General features: G+C 43.3%; 1 protein-coding gene across 4 annotated transcripts in view; it reads right to left on the bottom strand.

The window, feature by feature from the left end:
- Positions 1 to 207: 207 nt before the first annotated feature.
- Positions 208 to 23,571, bottom strand: part of AOPEP (aminopeptidase O (putative)) — a 157,002-nt gene continuing 133,638 nt past the window's right edge. For 2 of the 4 annotated variants that reach the window (XM_027879147.1, XM_027879150.1), the window contains 3 exons: positions 6,952 to 7,038; positions 4,722 to 4,866; positions 865 to 1,664 (listed from right to left, as the gene is read on the bottom strand). In XM_027879147.1, the coding sequence (XP_027734948.1) occupies positions 4,726 to 4,866; positions 6,952 to 7,038 (228 nt within the window). In that variant the 3' untranslated portion in view covers positions 865 to 1,664; positions 4,722 to 4,725. Of the gene's footprint in view, positions 592 to 864; positions 1,665 to 4,721; positions 4,867 to 6,951; positions 7,039 to 23,571 lie in introns of those variants that run through there. The other 2 variants (XM_027879148.1, XM_027879149.1) reach the window with 2 other exon arrangements.

Genomic DNA, 23,571 nt, shown 5'->3' with positions numbered 1-23,571 from the left:
CCTTGCCATTTCTTAGGTTGTTTGGTGTTAGTGTTTCAGTTTCTGTTCATTTTCTCAGTTGCTACCACGCCTGATGGATCACAAAGTTGTAGTGAGGGAAATGTTCAAGTTAGCACTGCTGAGACAGACTGGAACAGCTGCAGCAAACAGAACAAACTACTGGTGTGCTCAGTATTAAAGAAAAAATGCAAGCAGATTGTTTTGAAAGCACAAAAATGCGTGATATTTACAAAGGTGTGGAATGCCTTACTTGCCCTGTAGTTATAGCAGAAGTGGCTATGACAAGGTTTAAAAGATGTATTTAATTTCCGTGTGTCTTATGCAAGAGTCTTACCCAGCTCTGGGTTTTTTCCTTTACACAATGGAGAAGGCAAAAAGCAAGTTGGTTTCCTTTGCTGGCCTTTGCAGAAAAACCTGTGCCATGAAGCATAACTGTTTTGTGAATGGGATCCTGTAATAACTCCGTCGCTGGCTGTGACTCCTTCAGAGTCACTGTGGTGTCTCAGCATGTCCTTGGATGATTTCCTCGGTCCTGCTGCTTTTGAAAGAACTCCCTGAGTGTCCCAAGGTTCGGGTTTTGACACTGTAAGCCTGGAAAGGGAGAGGTCAGACAGTGTGGTGAGGTGAAAAGGAACTGTACTCTTTGTACTGAAGTCACCGTGGAGGCGAGCTCTTACTTTACATTCTGAGAACAAAAATTTAAAAGAAATTAGCACAATTAATTTTTCTTGTTAATATCCATTAACTAACATCTTTCAGCTGCTTTTCTCCTGCTGCAAAAGCAGAAATGAGGTCATTCTTTTTCCCAGGTTTGTGAATTAACGTTGAACCACTGTGCAATGGAAAGAACTACACATACTTGGGAAAAGTATTTATTTTTACAAGATCATTTTATGTACAACAATAGAGTACAAAGGAAATATGTTCACAGATTTTTGTGCTTTAAGTTCTTACTCTCTGAAAGGAACAATTAAAATGTCTCCAGAAGTGTAGTGCTCCACTGATCAGGGAAGAAGAGCTACAGCTGACATATCATTGTGCAAAAGGAGCAGCACAGGGGTATAAAAGACACTTTACAAGTCTGACATTTCTGGTAAAATTTAACCTAAACATCGCAGAGAGAAAATGCTGATCTTTGTTTTTCCTTCAGTCCCATCCCTTCACCAGGATGATGTTAGGTCACTTTCCACAGATTATTTTTGCTTGTAGTTAATATCCCATCTCAGCTCCTGATAATTTTATGTGGGGCGTTTTTCATTATGACAAAGAAGTTACAAGCAAAAATTTAAGTACACAACACAATGTAATCAAATTTCAGAATGTCCACATTACTGCAGTGCATAAATTGTTCAAATCAAGAGTCCTTGGTACCTGCAAACTGGAATGGTTGTATTACCAAAGGCCAAGGACAAACCCCAAATGTCCTGAATCAAAGAATCACCTAAAGCCAGAGGAACACGTGTGTGTGTGTGTGTGTAGTTTGTTTTGTGTGCATGTGGTCTCAGTTACAGTAATCCTCTGGAAGCACAGAAACGTAAATATTTCTCCCATCTGATTGTTTTAGCAGTCACATAATCCTTCCTTTGATGTCCTGGGTCAATGAAATCCTGCTACCATCGGGGCTTAGTAGAAGATCTATTAAAAGAGTTTCTCTGTGATCTTTCCTGCAACGGAAACAGCACTTAAAGTTATTCCTCTGCCCTGGTAAAGGAGTATCTGTGCACTCTTGATTGCCCCAGCCTTCCAAAATGAGTTATTTTCCAGGTTACCAGCAGAGCGTGACTGGGGTGGCAGAGTTAAGAGTCGCTGTTCTCTGTAGCTTCCTGGAGCTACCACGGGGTCAGGAGACGGGGAGGATCCATGGAGGAAGCGATGTTCTCTTGGCTATTAGCAGGTTACTCTGAAAGTAATGCTGGAGGCCAGTTCCCAGAGCGATACTGTGTGATGTGGTGCATGTCCACATACAGTTCTCTAACCAGTACTGAGGGAGCTTTTCCACCTTAGGCCATTTAGTGTTTAGCATCAGGACATCATAATGTACACTGATTCACTTTCTGAGAGGAAACAGCAACAGCATTTCTCAACAGCTCTTAGAAAGGTACATCTTTTTTTGCTCTAGGGCTCGACTCCTGTTCCTGCTGAACTGAGCCAGTGTGTAAAATCAGAACTGATATCAGCTCAGTAGGCACCGGAGGACGGGTCCATCAACAGCCTGGAACAACAGCAGCAGCCGAAGTTGTTTCTGACTGGAGCTGCCACCATGTCCTGCAAATGACACACAGTGCTGAGCTACCACTGCAGAGAGACCATGCATTAAACAGAAGACTAAAAACAAAGCTTTATTGACAATTGCAGGTTAAAGCCACAGCCAGTATTTCCTCTGACCCTTAGGAAAGCACGGACACCAAATTACTACAGGCAATACCTTACATTTGCAGTCAGACTGAGAGCTGAAGGAGCACTGTTTATTCTCAGCTAAAAGCCTTTGGTCCTCCCTAAGTCGCCTCAGCCTCTTATCCTCCATACACTGGACCTCACACACATGCATTCACTCCAGATCTACCCATCCAGCAGCAAGGTATCTGCCCTGCACAGAGTCTCCTCTCCGTTCTCTTCAGGTGCAGAACTTAGCCACTGTGAACAAAGCGGGAAACAATCACTGTTCACCAATCAGCTAAGCTCTGCACCTCGCCAGAGAGGTCTCCGTCTCGGCAGAGATCATTTTCGGAGGAGGGTCTTCTGTGGTGCTCTGCTGCTTTCCTCTTTTTTTGGTTTGGTTTGGGTTTTTTTTGTTTGGTTTTGTTTCATGGATGGAGAGGATTCCAGGCTGTGCACGGATCAGACAGTTATGGTGAGTTTCATGCTAGCAGCTGCGGTCATGGCTGTGTGGTAATCCCTGGCAATGTGATTTTAATCTTAAATCACAAATCATCATGCCAGGAACCCAAACAGCCACAACATTAAAAGGAAATTGAGCAGTCACACAGAGTATTGTACTCAGTATCTTTAGATTTTATGTATGTCATAGCTCTTCACACGCTTCTAGTCTGTTTGGAAAGCCAAAGGGGTGACTCTGGACTATTGCTCACACACACATACCGGGTAATTTTCCTATGCTAGGTACTTACCATCAGAAGCTTGTAGAAATTTTGATTTTATTACTGAAGGAACTATAAGAAGTGAGTTCCCAGTACAGTAGTACCAGAACAAACTGCATCTCCATGTTTCTGGCCTTCAGAAGGTGCCCTTCACTACAAGACATCTAACAGATTAAGAGTTGTTGAATGTAACTCAGATTCCTGTGAGTCCTTGATAACTGGGAGTACACGAGGGTCTCTTAGCTGTACCTGTTCTAAAGGGAGGCTCCCCTACTCCACAGCTGATATCCTGGTACTCTACTGTCTGATCCACCTTTCCCAAAAACATTTTCTTGGCAGGCACAGCTCCCATCTATACAGATGGCATGGCTTTTCATAAACAAACTTGCACTTGCCTTCATAGAAGCTTTCATTTGCTGTATTTCATATAAATATAGTAAACCCCAAGAAATCAAGTGGAACTCTCTGTCAAACACTGCTTGAACAGGAGAAAACTGAGGTTTCTGCTTGGTACCAATGAGATGAAGATGATTTTGATAAATTAGATGCCAGAATTTTGATACCACAAATTAACCGTAAAGTGACATGAACAACCAAAGCGATCAGTTTGTTGGGTGAGTTTTACCATTAATCAAAGACCTGAGGTGTGCTGTACTGGAAGAAACCTTCATACCAGTCCTAATTGCTTATATGTTGAGCGTGCATGTGAGACACTGTAAGGTTGCCTCCAACTACTCAAACAGACTGAGCAGTGGGAAGCACCTTTGCAAATTACCACCTTATGGCCTACAGCAATCTTTATCCCATGAATACTTTTTGCAATTCTTCTTCCTCTCTGGTGATTTCTCCCCATCAGTTTTGCAAACAAGCTAGCTCCTTCATGTTAAGGCTACTCTTCTTACCTTGCAATCAATCTTCAAACGCCTCACTACCCTTAACAGGAACACATTTGAATTACCAGCTTGTTCTCAGATCATTCAGATTTGCTCTGAAATCCACAGCCTCATATTTCCACTGTGGGATTAAACTCTTTTCAAAGACTGTGCTGCCTATCAAGTAAACATGCAGCTCAATTAAACAGAAATGCTCCTTGCACAACTGCAATTTCCATAAGCACCATGAAGAATACCGAATGGGAAACAACTGTAGGCAGAGCCTGGCCTTCTTTGCCCCTTTGGACTTACAGTTGTCTCTTGTATAGTCCATTACAACGTTTGCAACAAGGCCATGTTCTCCAGCTAGTGCCTATATGTGTGTCACTCACTGCTCCTGCAGCTGGGCTTAAAAATAAAAAATAAAAAAAAAAAATTAAAAAATAAAAATAAAAATAAAAATTTAAAAAAAAAAAAAAAAAAAAAAAAAAAAAAAAAAAAAAAAAAAAAAAAAAAAAAAAAAAAAAAAAAAAAAAAAAAAAAAAAAAAAAAAAAAAAAAAAAAAAAAAAAAAAAAAAAAAAAAAAAAAAAAAAAAAAAAAAAAAAAGAACCAACATTTAACAAAAGTTACTTCTCACCCTAAGTAGCCACAGGCTGCACAGTATGCCAGAGTTTACCAAATTCAGTGAGCTCTGCATATTCATTCTTTATGAAGCAAAATCAGGATGTTTAGATTAAAGTGAAAAATCACCTCTTCAGAACAACATCTCTGCCACCACTTTGGCTGAGGACGCGTCCATGTGTTCTTGTGCCGAAGCAAAGCATTTACGTGCAAGTTCTTGTTGTTTTGCATCTTCATTCACCATTAATTCACCATAGAGATACACCCCCATAGCCTGAAAGAGGAACATAACACACAGGCATCCTACTACCAGTAACAACCATTAGTCATTCCACTGACCTGCTAGTGCTCCTTCAAACCGAAAACGAAACAAAACAGACAATGCAAACCACAGAAAATACCATAAACTCTATTACACTCCTCCTCCCCCCAAAAGAAGTAGTTTTCCCTGGATCTTTTTAGCCTAAGGATGGTTGTCTACATGCTGTGCTGAGTGTGTAAAAACAGGTTGTTAATGTAAGAGGTCTCTGTTACTGCACAACAACAACAAAACATTCCCACTCCACTTCTCAAGTCGAGTACTGTTTTCTTTTGTCCACAACCTGACTTGTTTCCAGATGTCCCTTAAGAAAACAGCTTGTCTTTGCTTCAGCAGGATACACATTTTCTTTCCAGTTGGGATGTTTACACAGTCATCCCTGAACAAAGACTGAGGCAGTCCACCCTGGAATTCCCATCTGGCAATTTGGTAACTGGGCATCAACTGCATATGGCCAGGTCTGTGTCTCACACTCCCCTTCCCGTCTGAGATGCAGCTGAACATGCACCAGACCCGGTTTGGTAAGAAGGCAGGCTCTTCCTAACTCCTTACTCTGGACACAGCAGCTACAAAAAAAGATAATGGGGCACCTGAGCGTGAGATCTGGGCCCCTCTGGCCACTGCCAGGAAAGCACTGCCTAACCCAACAGCAAACATGCTGGGGATTGCTTTCTTTTCTGATGATACAATTTTTTTCAGCTAATTACAGGAACTCAGTGAGTGTTAAGATGCACTTACCAAAATAGGATTACACGTGACAAAACATTAGCAGCCCAGCACGCTGACTTTTACAGTCACACTTATTGTTTGGACTTGAGGGACAGGAAAAATTTGGATAGCACGGAGAAAACACAATTTTTAACACAATTTAACACAATTTCCAGCATTGGCTGCTAAGCCTTAAAAAAACTAGCTTCAACAAGAAGGGAAATTTAAAGCTTAAAAAAAAGACTTTTTAGTCTTAATTAAAGGAAAAAGTCTCAGAGTGGCAGAAACCTGCCAGACTCCTTGGCAATCCCCTCAGCGTGCTCTCTGGCACCAGAGAACCCAGGACTCAGAGCTGCAAGGTTTGCAGTTGCACCAGGGTCAGGCAGAGCCCCTGCAGCTGAGCTCCACTCGCTTCCAGTGAGAATTTAAAAATGCTGGAGCTTCGTTACAAATAGGAATTACCTTCTCTACCAAATGCTAATAATTTCCCCCCAGGCCTAAATATCAATGTGCTGTGAACAAACTTGTGTTTTGTAGACCTGGAAAGTGTTTGAATAGTCACATTTGCATTTTTGCCCAGACATTTCAATAAGCTGTCTCTCATGATCAGTAAGGACATGCAACTGCTCTGGTATGAGTGGTAATCACTCTAGAAGCTGTGCCATAAACTTTATGAACTGCTGAAGTAAATGAAATGAAGATTACATTAAAAAAGTCGCAAAAATTATTTCCCTACACTGCAGAAAATGCCTTTATTTGGCAAAATATCTATTTCAAACATAATGTAATTCTGTATGGTTTTATCAACTCAAGGATTTCCTGGCCCCTCATCCTCCAGGTTCTGCTGGTGGTTATCAATCCTGTCACAGAATAAAAATATGCACAATATTTATAACTCCTTGTGAAAAAATGTTTCTTTCTGTCTTTTTTTTTCAGTTAATAAAGAGCTTGCCAAGAACTATGGGGCCTTTTATTGGCTGAGATATAAATAGGAGGTATACTTTAGAGCTAGAAGAAAGAGCATGCCAGACTGCAATAATTCAATTGTCCTGCATTGCCTGAAAGCACAAAATCCTCATCGGCTGCAAATGGCTTTGTTCATTGTCAGTATAAAAGGTAAAGACATTAATATCTTGGTGTTGAAGATGCCTACCCTCGGGGGCTTTCTTAAACCACAATGTGGAAGGGACAGAAGAAGCAAAAACTGAACACACAGACAAGATTTTAACAAACTGCAGCAAGAAAAGACATTAAAATATATTTTTTTTTGTTTCAGATTAAGGGCGTCAAAAAGTTGATTGTTTCCAAAATGCTAACTGAAATGTAACTTACCTGATCTTCTCTGAGAAATCTCTCAACATCTGCATACCCAGGCACATACTTGTGTTTAATGACAAGTTCACACCACCGATGACGAACCTGCGGGAAGAAAAAAAGAGAAGAAAAAAAAAAAAGAAAAGAAAGGAAACTGCATTCTCTCTGTGTGAGTGTTGATAAACAATCCATCTGTTCCCAGTTTGGCTTTTTTGTCATGGCTGGGTTTGGGTTCTTTGGCAGGTTGGTGTTTTTTTCCCCCAGCAACCTGGCAAGTTTTGCCCCAAGCAGCGCTCCTCACACCTCAGCCCGGGCTTTGGAAACCCAAAACAAACTCCTGTTCTGGGCCAGTGAACCAACCCACACCCAGGCACAGATCTGCAGCATCTGCACTGCCTCTGTTTCCAGTCTTGACTTTCTTTTTTGTAAGTTAGGTTAGAGGTTATTTCTTTTACACTGTTAGAAGGTGGGGTATGGAGGGTGGGGGGGAGCAGAGATTACAACTGCACAGATCTGGAAAAGCCACAACACACAACTGTTGATTTCCCCTGTGCCAGTGCATAACACCAGTGATAAATACAATTCTGTACCGATATTACATCCATGCCAAAAGGGTGACAGTTAGATATAAACCCATGAAACAGGGAGCCTTCAGTCAAATGAAACAGTTTTGCCACCATACCTTTGCTAGTAATAGGTTTTAAGCACCTTGTAAAGCATATAACATCCATCTCTATTTAAGAAGCCATTGTGCTGTTCTACCATTGACATACACACTGATAAAAACAGTTACTGACATTCTGAAATGAAATTTTCAGGCAAATCACAACCGAAAAAATGTTTCTGTTTAAGTAGCATGAACACAAAATCCAATATGAGTCTTTATGTTGCTGTCTGTACATTTCTGACTTTGTTCTTAGCCTCTCTTGCAGTGTAAGCGTCATTTCACTCTCCAGCAAGGCTTGCCCAGCTGTAGGCAGGGATCACACTAACATCTGATGTCATGCCAGTGGTTCAACACTGATACTGAGGGAAAGCAGGCAGGTGGAGTAACTCCCAACCCTTCTGCTATAGCCTTTGCTCTCACAGTCTTTCAGAAGTCAGGGCACTTAATAATCATCACCTTTCATGATAAGAATAAAACACTGGCAGTTCTAATATTTTTTTCAAAACTGAGCTCAAGTTGTGCTTATATCAAGTAACTGAGCATGAGCCTTTTCCTGAATGACAGATTTACTGATAACACTGAGAATGGGAGCCAGAAAGGGAGGGGGCAAAAAGGAACACTGGGGTATGCTCTTGCTTTTGGAAATAAGGTATTTGAAAATAATTTCCTTTTCATCCTAGTTCTTACCAGCTTTACATCTCAGGAAAAAATGTCTCAGACCTATGTAATTAGATGTTAATTCTAACTGCATAATCAATAAATGATAAACGCTCACAGGATGTGGAAGAGTCCTTTTTGTGTACTTGATACCTCTTTCCAGCAACCCCTTATACAAAATAGTCTGAACACAACTTACAAATGAAATACAAAGCCGCAGGGTTTGGGGGCTGAGTGGATTTTGCACTCACTGCATGCAAGATACCGAACAGTTACAGTGCAGTGCATGGTAAGGAATAATTGCTGTCTCTTAGAGCTTTTTGCTGACAAAATAACAGCTGTTAAGAGTCCTGCAAGTGCAACCAGAGCTCAATTTACAAAAGAAATAGCTTTCCAAGATTCAGTTCACTTTGCAGTAGATGCCCTTATTCATAATGTAGACGTTTGAAACCCTGCCCAGCTGCTGCTTCTCCCTGGAGACACTGAATGTTTCACCAGTAAAGCTCTTCCCAGGCGATCCTGCTTTGTTACAGGGTTTCTCACAGCACCAAGGAGCTCCATGCCTGGACAGAACTACCCAGGCTCAAAACTTAACATACGCCTCTCCCATCTGTAGGGTGAGTTAACCAAACAGAATATAAACACATATAAAAGACTGCAGATATATTTTACTTTGCACAGTTTGCCATATATTACAAAACCCCAACCAAACAAAAAAAAAAAAAAAACCCAAACAGAATTATTTATGCATTCTCAAAGCAATGTGGAGAACTGTGAGGAGGAGAAAGGGACTGTGGTCCCCTCCTGTGATCACTGCTCTTCTGCATCTCCTGACCCAGCAGTTACAGCACTTACCCAGCAGGTAAGCAATCAACTCCAGCTTCTGGAGCTGCTCAAGACCTCAAACCGTGCCCTCAGTGGGCATATTTCAACAGCAGATTACAGTGTATTCTGGGATGGGGCTCTCTTCATACCTTCTGGTGGAGCTGTTTTTTTCTCCTGAAGTTATTAAAACATTCATGGAGCGACAAGTCTTCAGGGCCTGTATTTCTGGTTACTCTTATAAGAAGCAGGGACCTGGTTCACAAGCCAGTTGGACCCCAAAACATATTTTGTGGTGCAGCCCTTGTAGCTGCATCGACAGCAGAACACAAGTTCTCTCTGTGAGAGAAGACCATTCATGTGGTCTTACTCCCTCACACAGCAATGTCATGTGTGAATGACTTACATTTGCAGTGGCCTGACCATCAGAATCCCAATTACTTTGGAAAATATGGAACTAAGCTGCATCTGTTCCCTTAACTGTTCTCTCCTCCTTCTGTCTTTGGCAACCACCCTCCTTTCAGACAGTTAAAAAGAAAAACATTTATTTGCTGAGTGAGATCTGTGGCAGCACACACTTTCCTTTCTCCCTTTCTCCATTTTTTCCTCTCTTTCTCCGGGGGAGTACAAATCCCGGCACATTTCCAGATCCGAAATGCTGGCCCTTTGCCAGCTGGGACAGGAGCAGCGTGTCTGTTACTCTCAGATTACATGTTTGTCTCCTGTCCTCCAAAATCCCCAGATGCTCCCGTGGCAGAGCTGCAGCAGAACCAGTTGCTGCCGAGGGGCTGTGAAACCTCGGGGTCGGTCAGCCCTGGCGGCTCCCCTGGGCCAGTGTGGGACCCCAGAAACCAGGCTGGCCCTGAGTCCCCTGGATGGTGAGGACTGAATTACACACTGGTTCAGCTCCCAGCCCTGCCCTGCAGGGTGACAGCCCAAACCACAGCCACAGCAAAGCCATTCCCTTCCCAGGTACTGCAGGGCGCTGGAAGGCAGCGATTTCTCTGGGATACTCCACGCCCTAGGCTGATTCCACGGCCATAAGACTTTTAGTCACGTAACAGTAGTGTGGAAAAAATAATTCAGTTCCCAGTGTCTCGTCCAGTGGTAAAACAGGCCCCACAGCCTCTCAGCCTAATGAATGAGTCATGGGAACAGGCACTTCCAACAGAACAGTATCCAAAGGAAATTCTGGAAACTGAGTAGCTTGTGGTAGGACTGAGCTAACCATGCTGCATCCTGTGTGTACTCTTCTTGGCATTTCTTTCCCTCCTAGGAGCAAATACTCAGTGGCAAAAATAATAATTCATCAGTCCTCTCCCAGTTTTCTCCCTGCACATTTCTCTGTTCTACAGAGATGCATGTGTCACTTCGGCTGGTTACAGCATAAACAACAAACTAAACCTGAGAAGTAATCTTCAGTAATCTACAGCAATCCATCCTGTTATTGCTGGCAGAAAGCACACAGGACTTTTCTGGATCTGAAGCAACACCTTCAACTGTCCAACCACCCACACACACTCTGACTGGTTTGGCAGCTGCAGGGACCCACATGCCAAAGTTGGAAACACAATTTATTTTCTTAGCCTGTGAGTGCTGTCCTTCCAAGCCCAGGAGTGACGGCTGACACCCCCCAGGATGGGGACAAAGAGGGGCACAGGGGTGATGGAGGCCTGCTGAGACCTCAGGTTCCTTCTGGATGGATCATCATTGCTTGGAAAAAGGTTTTTTCCTCCTGCCCTGCTTCTGGAGGTGGTGCAGACACTTCCACTGCCAGCTTCGTAGGCTAAATAAAGTTTGTAACTGTGACTTCTGCAAGACGCTCCTCACAGCAGTTGTGCATTTCTGAGGCACAGTCCAGGGGCATGAAGACACTGAGACAGTCACTGTCTCAGGTACAACATTTGATTTCGTAAATATCAGCCACATTGAGAAGTAAATATTGTCTAGCACCTGAACAGAACATCTTGGAAAGGATGCTGCCAGACAGCAGAGTTCTAAATTTAAGAGCAGCATCTCATACTAATAGCTTTGGGAGCCTCACAGTATCTTTTAATTTCATTGTAAGAAAAATACACAGCATTGCACAATATGATTTGTAACTCAAACATTACCTGTATTTTGACAGTGCAATGGAAGATAATGAGAAACCAAAATTATGCTTTGCCTTTTTTCAGGCAATGCAAGCTATTGCATGAGACTATTTAAGGGATATAAATACTTACATAAAATATATTAATAATCCATCTCTAAGACAGTCCTTTTATTTTAGCAACCTGGGCCAAGGACTTTTCGGAACAGTGCTTGAAAGCTGATGGACTAAACCCATCTAAGGCATCACAGGGATGGCTTCACTTTCAAAAGAAAAGCTCCCAGTGACATATGCACTTGAGAAACAACCTTTCTGAGCTATTTTGAAGCCATCTCAAATTACAGAGATTCTAATTTTTTCTGACCCAGGTGATAAATTCCTTTACCTAACCCATATTGTTCTCCCCCATGCCACACAATCATAGAACGGTTTGTGTTGAAAGGGGTCGTAAAGCTCGCCTTGTCCCACCCCCTGCCCTGGGCAGGGACACCTTCCACCAGCCCAGGCTGCTCCAAACCCCTCCAACCTGGCCTGGGACACTTCCAGGGATGGGGCACCCATCATTTCTCTGGTCAACCTGTTGTAGTGCCTCACCACCATCACATTAAAGATTTTTTTTTCCAAAAACATCTAATCTAAACTTACTCTCTTTCAGCCTGCAGCCATTCCCCCTCGTTCAGTGCCTCCACATTTCCTGCAGGCTCCCTTCAGGGCACTGGGAGGATGCAAGTGGGTCACTCTGAAGCCTTCTCTTTTCCACACTGAACAATCCCAGTTCTCTCTGCCTTTCCTTGCAGGAGAGGTGCTCCATCCCTCTGATCACCTTGCTGGGCCTGCTCTGGGGTATTTCAGACCCCAGGGCTGGGGGCAGCTCTGCAGGGGGGGTCTCACCTGAGGGGGCAGAGGGGCAGAATCCCCCCCCTTGACAATCAGACAAGCCTAAGAAACATCCTCACAAGCCTAAAAACCACCCTCCACGTGTAACACTGCCATGAGCTAGCTTGCTCATGTTCTCAATCATAAAACAAAAAAAAATAAATGTTTTACTTCTGAGGTCTACCAGCAAGATTTAGAAAACAAGTAATTTAAAGCATGCCTTTGTTAAAAGGAGAAAAGAAGCTAGACTTTACTAAGCCTTTTGGTCTGCAAATGGGAGACTAGCTTCAGGGAAAATGAGTACATTTTGCTAATAGCTGGATCCAATTTAAAAGGCGCCATGAGACAACAAATCTAAATCACTGAACAAAGGCAACATACTTAGAGATCTTGGAAAATGGGGTACTTTGAAATAAATAGAGTAAGCTATTGTGCAACAAAATGGAACCTTTATTAAAGGTATGAGGCATATGAGATTTTTATAAAACACATGTTCAGACTCCATTGAAAAAATTAATTGAACAACTTGGCTCTTAAATGTTAATTAAAGAGCCTCAGAGGTCAGACTGCAGTCTTTTTTCCACAGAGGAAAAACTACACAGAATTTTTCCAAATAACCAAGCTATGGTCCTACAGATTAGTTTTAAATAGCAATAAGGAAGTTGGTATCTCCAGAGCACCGGAATGCTGTTCTGCTCCATCTGAAAGCATTTATCTCCAGTCTCTTCCCTTCTACACATAAATTGGATTCAAATATTAGATCATTTTCCTAGATAATTAAAGAGCAGCACCACATGCTACAGGACAATACTTGGACTAAAAAACAGGTTTTACAGTTGCGTGACATGGGAGAATGGCAGCTTAAGAATTTCCAGTTTTACAGTGCATTTAATGTCTCTTTTACCCTTTTACTCTGTCTTAGCTGAAATAGTTACTCTTTACCACACCAGCCAGTCTGCACCACAGACTTTTCATTCTACATAATCTGATTTTCAGATGGGCACTCCTATCCCTTATGCCACAGAACACTCATGCTTTCGCATGTGAACTGGATTTCAAGCCCAAGTAAGGGATGCTGAACCTGCTCACAAGGAGCAACGAAACAGCCACGTTACAACTGTGTTGACAGAACACCAGTCTGGCAATCTGAAAAAGTGTACTTAATAGCCAAAAAACTACTGGATGGATGCAAGCAGAATGGATTCATAATTTTGGCAAGGATTCCGTAATTGTGATGATTGTGCATGCCAAGGGTTTGTCAAGAGACAGAGCAAGGAAGTCAACCCTCATCTTAAATTAGTTGTACTTTGGACCAAAAACTCCTGGACTTTTCACAGCCTAAGATATCTCTCAGGTCTTGCAGCTTTCCTGGAGATCCCACAGCACTGAGCTGCAGCTCATGCTGTGTCCTACACTGCAGTTCTCTTTCTCCCTTAAACACTTCACCTGCCAGAGCTATGGTGCAAGTATGGTAACACCCTGAGTTCAACAAAAAGCTTTTGGCAGCCTTGCTCCTGCTGCATTTTACTTGGAGTGCTGGGGTGAACCCTGCTCAGCAGCTGGACCCGAGGCAGACTGAACTCCCTGAGCCCCAAGGTGCCCTGCATGGGACACCACTGACTGCACAGGCAGCCCCTGGTGCCGATTCCTGCAACCCTGGACAACCTCCTTCCCCTCTGTGCATCACCATGAGTACCTCAGCCCACTGACCACCCAGCCAAACGAAGCACTGTCACTCAGGAAGCTCTAAGGCACTAAAGGGCTGGCTAATCAAAATTTCCATCAGGAGCTAATTGTCTTTCTGCGCAGAACTCTGTAGAGGTCTGCAATAATTTAAAATCTGGAGTACAAACTGGTCACTAAATGGTCACTGTTTTGGTGATAAAATTTTGGTAATATGAGTATCAATATTCTATTTTCTTTAGTTCATTTTACTCCTTCTGATTTGTACTTTCGCACAGACCAAGCAATTGCCCACTATGAGGGGTGTTGGCAACAGGGGAGAAGGACTTGGAGGCCTCACCTCTCCCTCCTCTACTCAACCACACTGATGAAAGAGCTGTGGGTGGAGCTCACGCAACAAGTGCATTTTATTCAGTCAGAGAAAATTAAGATGTTGTACAATCAAGCTTTTGAAAGGCACATTCTGCTGCTTGTTCAACATCAGCCTGTGGGACAGCTGGCAGTGTTTGAAGCTGTAGCTGTGCAGGTGTGCCAGAGGGTCAGGCAGCATGCTCCCACAGCTCTGCAGCCTCAAGGAGCCATCAAAAGATGCCTGCTTCTCCTTCTCACCTTTACAGACGTGATTATGGGCATGTGTTTCCTTCCATCCCTTTCCGTCCCCTCCAAACACATGCTCCTGTCGTAGTATTCACCCAGTTCTACATAATGCAACTGAACTTCTCTGTTGGAAAGGTTTCTGTAGTACCACCCCTTGCTCAAGAGCAGCCTCATCAGCTCCCACAGACCCCAAACATGACCCCATTCCAGCTGCAAATAAAACGTACCTTTCCCACAGCCAGAGCTGGAGGTTCTTTCCTACATAAGCATACAGAAGCCTGGGAATCACAAAACTTGTTGCTTCAGAAAGTCCAAGCAGAGCAGGGGGCATCCCCACTGCTCTCCATGATCAGAAGGGCGTAGCGACCTAAGGCCAGCACTTCAGGACAAGATCTGTACTTGGCAATGAGGCAGATGCTGAGGACTTGTTTGGAGAAGACAAATGTCCTTTTTTTTCCCACCTCAGGTTTGCAAACAGAGAGCTCCCAGTTACAGATCAGACACTCTTCTCCCTATGTGGGCCCCATCTGTGATCAATGACAGCTGTGTTGGTAGAAGAAAAATTTTCCAAAGGAAGTCAGAAAAGGCAAGAGACTAAGAAACCATGTCTAATCCCTTTTCAAAGGTGGTTCAGGCTGTGCCTCTCTTCTGATGTCAAAGCTCTCAGTGAGAACAAGGAAGTGGCTTGGTTGGGATGCCAAATGCTGTAATCTCAGTGCTCTTCAGCTCTGCCCCTCCTTGCCCTGTCCACACTGAGACAGATAAACAACAGGATCTGGTTCTCCTGCTCTTCTTCTTTTACAGCAGACCAACCAAGTGATGATGGGCAATGAGCTACAGAGCAGTGAGACGAGAAGAGGGCCACCAGCACCAAGGTAGTGTGGCAGCTTCACCAGCACTGTCTGAGAGAGCACATCCCCTGGTGCCCGAGGGCTTTTCTCACCACATGCCTATCTGCACTGCCACCATCTCCATGCTGGGGAGAGCAGCTCCTACATCACAGTGCATGTGAGGTAAAGAAACGTTTCACACACTTGATTTGAAAAAAAACAATGGTCTTTAAAAATAAGCCTTAGTTAAAAACATAAATACATTACTTACACTGAAACGGAATGCTTCCCCTTTCCCCTGCCTTTCCAGCATTGCCTGCTTAGCATGCTGGAGCACCAGTGCCACTCACAGCTTGCAGCAAGATGGAGATGGCAGAAGAGATGTTATCCTCTGCCTTTCCAGCAATTTCACTGAGCGTGTGTGCTGAGCTCTGCTTCCCTGCGGTGCTGCCAGCTCTCGGGAGCATGGCTGCCTTTGGGCTGGCGGCAGAAGAAATGCCTGTGCCACCTCACAAACCTCTCTGCAGCTCTGGCAGGGGAAGATGGGCTGGCATCCCAGCAGGACTCTGCACCAGAGCAGGGTGGGTCCCAGCACTAACCCTACAGCACCTCCTGCCTCCCCTGTCCCTGCTGGCAGGGCTATCCTGGGACTTTGCTCTTGCTGCTCTCTGTCCTCACCTCTCCCTTCTCCCAGCTGGGTGCTGAGGTGAAGTCACAGGCTGAAGGTGATTAAGGACAGGGCTCTGGGGAGCCAGGAGATACTGAACCTTGGAGGGAGGGAAAGGAAGATCAGGTCACAGCCTTAGGTACAACCAATATCACAGCAGGGACAATCCCACACCTTCAGGAAGGCAAGCCTGGCTTTGGTTTATGCATCCATCCCAACTGACATTGCAGCCAAAATGCACCACCACAGCTGCTGCTCCATCTCATACACAACTCCATCCACATCCCCTCTCACACCCTACCGAAACAGCTGCCAGTAACAGTGCCTAGAACTTGACAGAACCACAGAATGCTTTAGGTTAGAACAGACCTTGAAGATACGCAGTTCCAACCCTCCTAGCATGGTCAGGGACACCTTCCACCAGCCCAGGGTGCTCAGAGCTCCATCCAACCTGGTCTTGGACACTTGCAGGGATGGGGCAGCCACAGCTTCTCTGGGTAACCTGTGCCAGGGCCTCCCCACCCTCACAATAAAGAATTTCCTCCTAATAGCTAATCTAAACCTACTTTCTTTCAGTTTGAAGCCATTACCCCTTGCTCTATCCTAACAGCATCTCTGCAATCAGCAAAAAAAATTTTTTTTGTATCAACAGAGCAAGTGATTCCAATATTTCCTGTGACCACTGGACAGAGTCTGCTCACAGTTTTTACCCATACAGTGTCTGCATACGTATTTCAACACAAGTTACTTACACATGCACATAAAAGTGTGCTGGGCTTATAAAACCATATGTTATAGTGGGAAAGAGCACATAAACACAGACATCAGATGGGGAAATCCAGCTCTGAAGAGCCTGAGATCAAGTACATGAACTGTCTGTTACCAATTATGATTAAATTATAACTCTTGTTCAATAAAAGGAAAGGCTGCTGTAAGTATTAAGGCAACAGTAAGCTATCCCCTTTGCCTATGCCCCTCTCTCCATCCCTCTACTTCTATTTCCTCCTTCTTGTAACTAGAGGCAACAAAAAGAGTCCTCCTTTTACCTTTGGTCTCTCACAGGGACTGTGGTCAAATCACTAGTTATTTCCAAGCAAGATTACTGTCACAGATGGAATCTGGAGCTCCATATGAAAAATAGACTCAAATTCCAAGCAGTGAACAATGTGGCTGCCTGGTTTTCCCTCAGCTCAGGTCACAGCCAGCCTGTTCAGCCAATGCTCATGACCTTCGAATTTCATGTAGTTTAAAACCTGACTCCCAATTTTCAAAACAACTAAACACAAGACTTTGATTTCAAAGACAAAGACCTTTCAAGACTGCAGCCCCGTTTCCTCAACTCCCAGCAAAAATTAATGAGAAATATATTGATTTTATAAACTAAGAAGGAATATGGCCATTCCTGCAATGAGAACATTTAGCTTTTACTCCATGTTACATATTTTTAAGTTATCTTCCTCTCCTCTTCTGTTGCCTGCTGCTGGAATGCAGTGACCCATACAGTGGGTTAGCAGCTTTGCATTGTCCTGTTTCTTGAACTATTCAGACCTCAAACAGCAGAGCAGCTTTTTTCTGAACTGTGATCCTATTCAAGCACAACCTGCATCTGCAGTCAGCCTTTAATCAAGGATCAGAAGTACTAGATGAGCTATTTGGACGAAGCCTCAAAATAGGTATATTTTAAATAAAAAATATTTTCAGATTTTTTTTCCCCAGAATTAAAACACAAAACAAAACCAACCAAACCTCCTCCCACCCCTCCCCACCCCTCAAAAAAACCAACACAATCCTATTGCTGATAGTTAGGGGATTTTGTTTGTGTTTAAAAAGAACCCATACCCCTCCTTTACATCATGGCCACTATACCAGTACTATTATTTATATATATATATATATATAATTTTATATATATATAAAATTTATATATCTATATATAATTTAAATTTCATTACAAGGCCGGGGGTTTGTATTATAGAGTTGGGTCTATACTGCCCTACACAGAATACTGTATAAAATTTCATATAAAGCAGTTGCATCCAATTCAGAACACCTTTGGGATAGAGTTTGGAAGCCTAGAGGACACCACTTCATTCTCCTTGCTGGACAACAGGACATAGAATTATCCCCAATCTCTTCCTCCTCGGATTCTCTGGACAAGCAGCAAAAAGAAGCCAAATCAACCCAATTACACACTTGGTTCCTTGTTACCATCAGCTCCCCTGCTTTCCAAGTCTCATTAAGTTGCTGGGCTGCCAGATAAAAAAGAAATTAAGTCCAAAACCAGTTAGAAAAATAAGGGGCAATAAGTGAACAGCACCAGTAATGGCACCAGTCAGGGGCAGGAACACTCCTGTTGGTCACCCCCCAAGTGAGATCACTTGGAACAAACATGTTGGTGTTGGCTCTGGAGGGCTGAGGGACCACGACTGCTGACTAGGGCAGAGCTATTTTCAGTGCTCCATAAATCTTGTGCTCTGACCGTGCCCTTCAGCTCACGCTGATGGAGGGGTTTTCTGTTCTTCTCAAGTGCCTGGAAAAGCCCCTCTGCCTCACATGTAGCAACAAACCAGCCCAAATTATAGCTACTCAAGATTATCCTTGGTTCAGCCTCACAAATTCATCCCAGCACATCCACTCAGTCACGATGGGCACATGAGTCAGAGCGAGTCTCATGGGACAACTCCCACTGCTGTTACTGGAAGAGTTTTTCCCTCATCTTATTCCAATTTTCTCAGCCTCACACTGAATTTTGGACCTCATCTTTGGCAAGCAAGTCCTAGAAGCTACTCTTTTCAAAAAGCTCTTTTCATTAGAACAAGATCCAACTCCTGCAAATGCACACTTGTGAAGAACTGTCTTAACCAATATCAATACCAACCCCATCTGTGCCAAAGAGCCTGCAGTGTGCATTTAAATGCAACATGAAGAACATGAAACAGGCTGAAGACTCAAAATTTACCAAGACCTCGTGCAAGTGGCTGCTTGCAATACATTTATCAGGGATGGGGATAATCTACAGTACCCCAAGATCAGCCATTTACTTGTGAAAATGGGAAAGACTTTCTATGAGTGAGATATATTCCTTGATAGGATTTGCCAGGGGAAGTATGAGGAGAAGGGCTTGGGAAAAAAAAAAAAAAAGCACATTTCTGCAAGAATGTGTGTCAAAATTATCAAACTGATGCTTCACTTTGTGAATACTTGCATTGGTTCTCTCTTTTTTCTATTCCATTTAACGAAGGTACCACCTCAGCAGTGGTTGGGTATACAAACCTCAGATATGATATATTCCAGAAACAAACCTGGCATGCAGAGTGAATCACATAGAGAGCCTTTTCTAGGTTCCAAATTCCTAAATACCGGAGTGCTAACTGCAATTCAATTACAAATAAAAAAAAATCATTCCCTGTAAACTTACCTATCTCTAGTGCTACAATAATGCTCGAATAAAACATTCAGAAAGGAAAAGGCAGGTGAAATTTATTTTGCATTCCTGGTAAATTTTCACAGCAGCTTTGTAAGTCCTGCAAAACATACTGTCCTATACAAAATAAGGTGTCTCCTCCCAGTTTGACTTGAAATTCCATAATAAACTGTAGGCTTAAGTATGAAATAAGGGCAAAAAATGATTTTTACTTTTGCAGAAACAAAACCAAATTACTGCATTCACAAGGAAGTAATGTCCTGTACCATGGCCATCAGCTCAAGCTGTCACCTTTCTCATCTACTGAATTGGTGTTTCATACCATCAGTGTCATCGTGGAGCTCTGTCTGGCTGCAGCACCACTGTCTGAATCGTGCCTACCTGCTGCTCCACAGCCCAGCCAAGGACTGGCCAGCCTGTGGAGGTATTTGCAAGACATTACTAATTTTATTCAGAGCTGGACACTGCTCCTGAGTCCTCGCCCCAGGGAGGGGCTGCCCCAGTGGCTGTGCTGAAAGGAAAGCTCACCAAGTACCTTGTGCAAGTGTGACCTGAACTTTCCCGAGCAGTTCCCTTTTCCCATCCAGTTTTACAGTGTTATCTACAGATGTGTTCCATAAGGGTACCTTCAAACAATGCCCACCCCAAACAGCAGGACAGCTGAATTAAGCAGTCTGAGAATGTGTTCAGTTCAACGCAGTCGCCATCAGACGGGAGGCGACAAGAATTCATCTGTACTTCCACTCCTGCCAGCTTTTCATGGGCTAGGAAAGATCAATGAATCAAAGTTATTTTGTCCTAGCAATTCTCACCACTTCTAGGATGCCAAGCACCTTATATGGTTTGCATTAGCATGGCTGGATTTCTGTCAGTGAAATAAGATGCCACCACTCGAGGGCCTTGGCCTCGCAGGCTGCACAATGAGGCACTTGTGTGAGAATGGCTTTGTGCCACCCACATGACTGGAGATATTATGATCTTAACTCATTTCACTCACATTCACTGCAGAAACACTTCTAGCCTCTCTTCTCTCCCCAGAATATACCACACCACGATCCTGAATACAGGGAAGGCATTATATAAGTGAAGAGCATTTCAGACAACTTGCTGGGGCAAGGAAAGCCAACAAAGTAACTTTCCATATGCTGTGCAGGCAAGGTATTTTATTTTTAAAAAAGTGATAGCTACAGTAGAAAAGAAAAGAAAGTTAGGTCTGCAGTGAAAAATCTGGGGAAATACACCATCAACCTTTCGTCTTCATTCATACTCTGTACTTTTTTACCAGCTCTTAGATAATTCAGTGACAAGTAAAACACACTTGCAGAAATATTGTCAGTTCTTAAATAGGACTGAAAGTGCTGCACCCACTGTTCTTCTGCTATGGCCTATGTGATCTCCCTCTTGACTTTTTCACTATTCTGCAGGCCACTCAGCCATCCTGACATTGTATGCACACGTTACAGGCCTATCTCTGACCAAATGAAGAAAAGAAACAATGAGAGTAATGACAGCACTCCTCTCCTCAACAATTAAGAGATTGCAGTGTTGTATTTTGTAGCTAACTGACTCCGTTTTATTTAAATGAAAGTCCTCAACAGCCTGTGCTCAAATGAGATAAGCTTGCTTAGTCATATGAGAAGAGATGTCATCAAGGTTAGGCAGATTTAAAAAAACACTAGCAACCCCAAACTTTCCAGCTCTCCACATTCTGCCAGACCCTGAATATTGAATAAATGAAACAGTTGCATAGAACAGCCACCCTGGAAAGAAACAAAACAAAAATAATCCCAGACCCACCTTCCGTTCTGTTATCCTACTGTGCTGTGTGATGGCAACTGTACTGCTGCTTTATAACATATCCCATTTCTCCTGAAGAGAGAGCTGAACTTTCAGTTGGACTTTGTCATATTCAGGCTGCAGCCAGTTTCTATAATGCTTCTCTTGGATGTAGGATGTGGCACATCATGGAAATGTCAGCAGATCCTCTCTGTGAGCTATTTTGTTACGTAGTGGGAAGCAGCATAGCAAGTAGGGAAAAGGATGGGAAAACTGAGGACAAACTCCCTGTAACTGCCTCCCACTTGTCTGACAAGGTCTGAGCCACAATGGATTCAAGGCACAGAGAGAAGATGGAAAAATGGCTACAAACTTTGAACCATTCATTGCCTTCAAAACACTGTTCAAAGATACCTTGGATATGCTCAATTCAAATAACTCACATCAGTGACTTTAATCTCTGGAAAACAAACTTGTAGTTTTCTGTCTTCTCAGATGTTCCAAGGTTTGAAGTGTAAATGGAAAATGAAATCATGATTTGTTATAGAAAATGACTGCAAAAACCAGGAGGGAGTCACAAGTTCTGCAATCTGGCAGATGCCCTACAAGCCTCTCTCGGCACCCAAGCCCAGGGCCAGACCAGTCTGAAATGAGATTTAAGCCATCAGCACTCCTGGCTCTCGTGGCTCAGAAGTTATGCGTTGTGAATCAGAAATACGTTACTTAACTTGTTTGGTTTGGTTTGGTTTGAGGTTCTTTTTGCTATCTGAAGCACTTAAATCAGTGCCTGCCTTAGAAGGGAGAGGCTGCCCACCTCCTCAGGCTGCCTCCTCCTCCTGCAGCCCACATATCTGAGGGGAGACTCAATCTGAGAGAGGACAGGAACTGCGCTGAGCTGCTGAGGAGACCCTGGGAAGGATCCAGCTTGAGCACTCCTTGAAGAGACAAACCTCTGCATTCCAGGCTTATTCACACCTCTCTCCACTACAAGTCAGACAGCCTGCTGCAAAGCCTCCTCTTTCTGAAGCAGGAGGTGCCCTTACGTTGTTGAGACGTCAGGAGTACCCAACTGTGCTACTGGCAAACCCCTGACTGAGGACAGACACACAACCCTGTGGGCAAGGGCAGACACCTCCAGGTGTGCAGCACTTCGCAGCACCAAGCATGCTCCACCTTAAAGTCAAAACAGAGATGCTTCAGCAATACAGGCAGAAAAGCTTTAAGAAACATGAGCCGGGATTTCCCACGCTGTACTTGTGCAGGGCAGAAGCTGCCCCAGGAACAAGCTGCCAACCCCTAAGCAGGCAGGCTAAATTTTATATGTTCAAATTTTAACACCAAACTTTATTTAAAACACAAAAATGGGTGGAACACAGTTGAAAACCTCACGTACAAAAATCCTGGAATAAATTCTCTGACACTGACAACTTTCCTATCTCCATTGGCCTGCCTGCAATTTTTTTTACGGTTTTATTTTTAATGATCCATTTCTGTTGTTTGGTTACTGAGAACATTTTAACTCCAGTAACACAAAAGGATCACTGAGAGCGATTTGTGTCTTCACGAATTAAATTCAGACGAGAACAGGCTTGGACTGCAGTTCTTTGTCCCTGGGTCATGATTACAAAAACCCCCTGTGCACCTACTGGAGAACGAGGCAGAACAGTCCCTTCCTCAGGTATGTGGCCATGGGAGCTAACGTTCCCTTTAAAGGACTGTAGGTGTCTGGTGTCTGATGATTGGTAAAATGCTAATGGTAATGTTATCTTAGTTGTATTTCTAAGTAAATTGTCCGCTAAGCCCTTGGTTTCACCTTGTAAAATAAAACAGAGATTATGTTCATTTCATAGAGGCTGCAATTTTGGGGGTTTGTTTGGTTCTTTAAAGAAAAAAAATCTGTCAGACTGCTTGTGTAGCTTTACATGACACTGCAAGAAAGAGAGAAAGCATGAGCGTGAAGGAAAACCTGAGAAACTGAAGCTTGTGGCCTGGTGCTTACAATTCACAGGCACGAAGCAGCAACACCACAGCTATTGCTTTGATCTCTCTCCCTGTTAATTCCTCTTCCCACAATAGAACCACTGACATTTCACTGGTATTCAGATGTGATTAAAATATACTCTAATACCTATAAATAGAAATGTTGGTTCAAAGCACTAATTAAAACCAAATATGGCATTTGGAAAACTGTATCAACAAAAAAGTAAAAAGGTGCAGTAAACAGCAGCAATCAAAATTTTGTCCCCCCCCTTTTTTTTTTTCTCGGAGAAAAAGACAGACCTGTGTTCTATAGACCTTTATGTTAATGTTTGGATTTCCAAGTGTCTACAAGCATCCACCCAGCAACTTCAGCGTAAGAGTAATAAGACAGATTATGCTCTCTCCTTCAATTCTGATTATTGCCACAAAGTTCCAGGGATAACAGGGTAAATCACGCACACTGACTTTCTGCAGCCTTCACAGTAGTTTTCAGTTAAATGCTAAGTCTACATTGTTCCCACATTAGCTTGATCACATGCCACTTCATAACAAACCTTTGTTTTTATA

Source organism: Empidonax traillii, unplaced genomic scaffold, assembly GCF_003031625.1.
Source record: "Empidonax traillii isolate 1590-97213 ecotype Southwest subspecies unplaced genomic scaffold, ASM303162v1 scaffold51:size1492887, whole genome shotgun sequence".
Lineage (NCBI taxonomy): Eukaryota > Metazoa > Chordata > Aves > Passeriformes > Tyrannidae > Empidonax > Empidonax traillii.
This window is presented reverse-complemented; position numbering and strand designations above follow the sequence as displayed.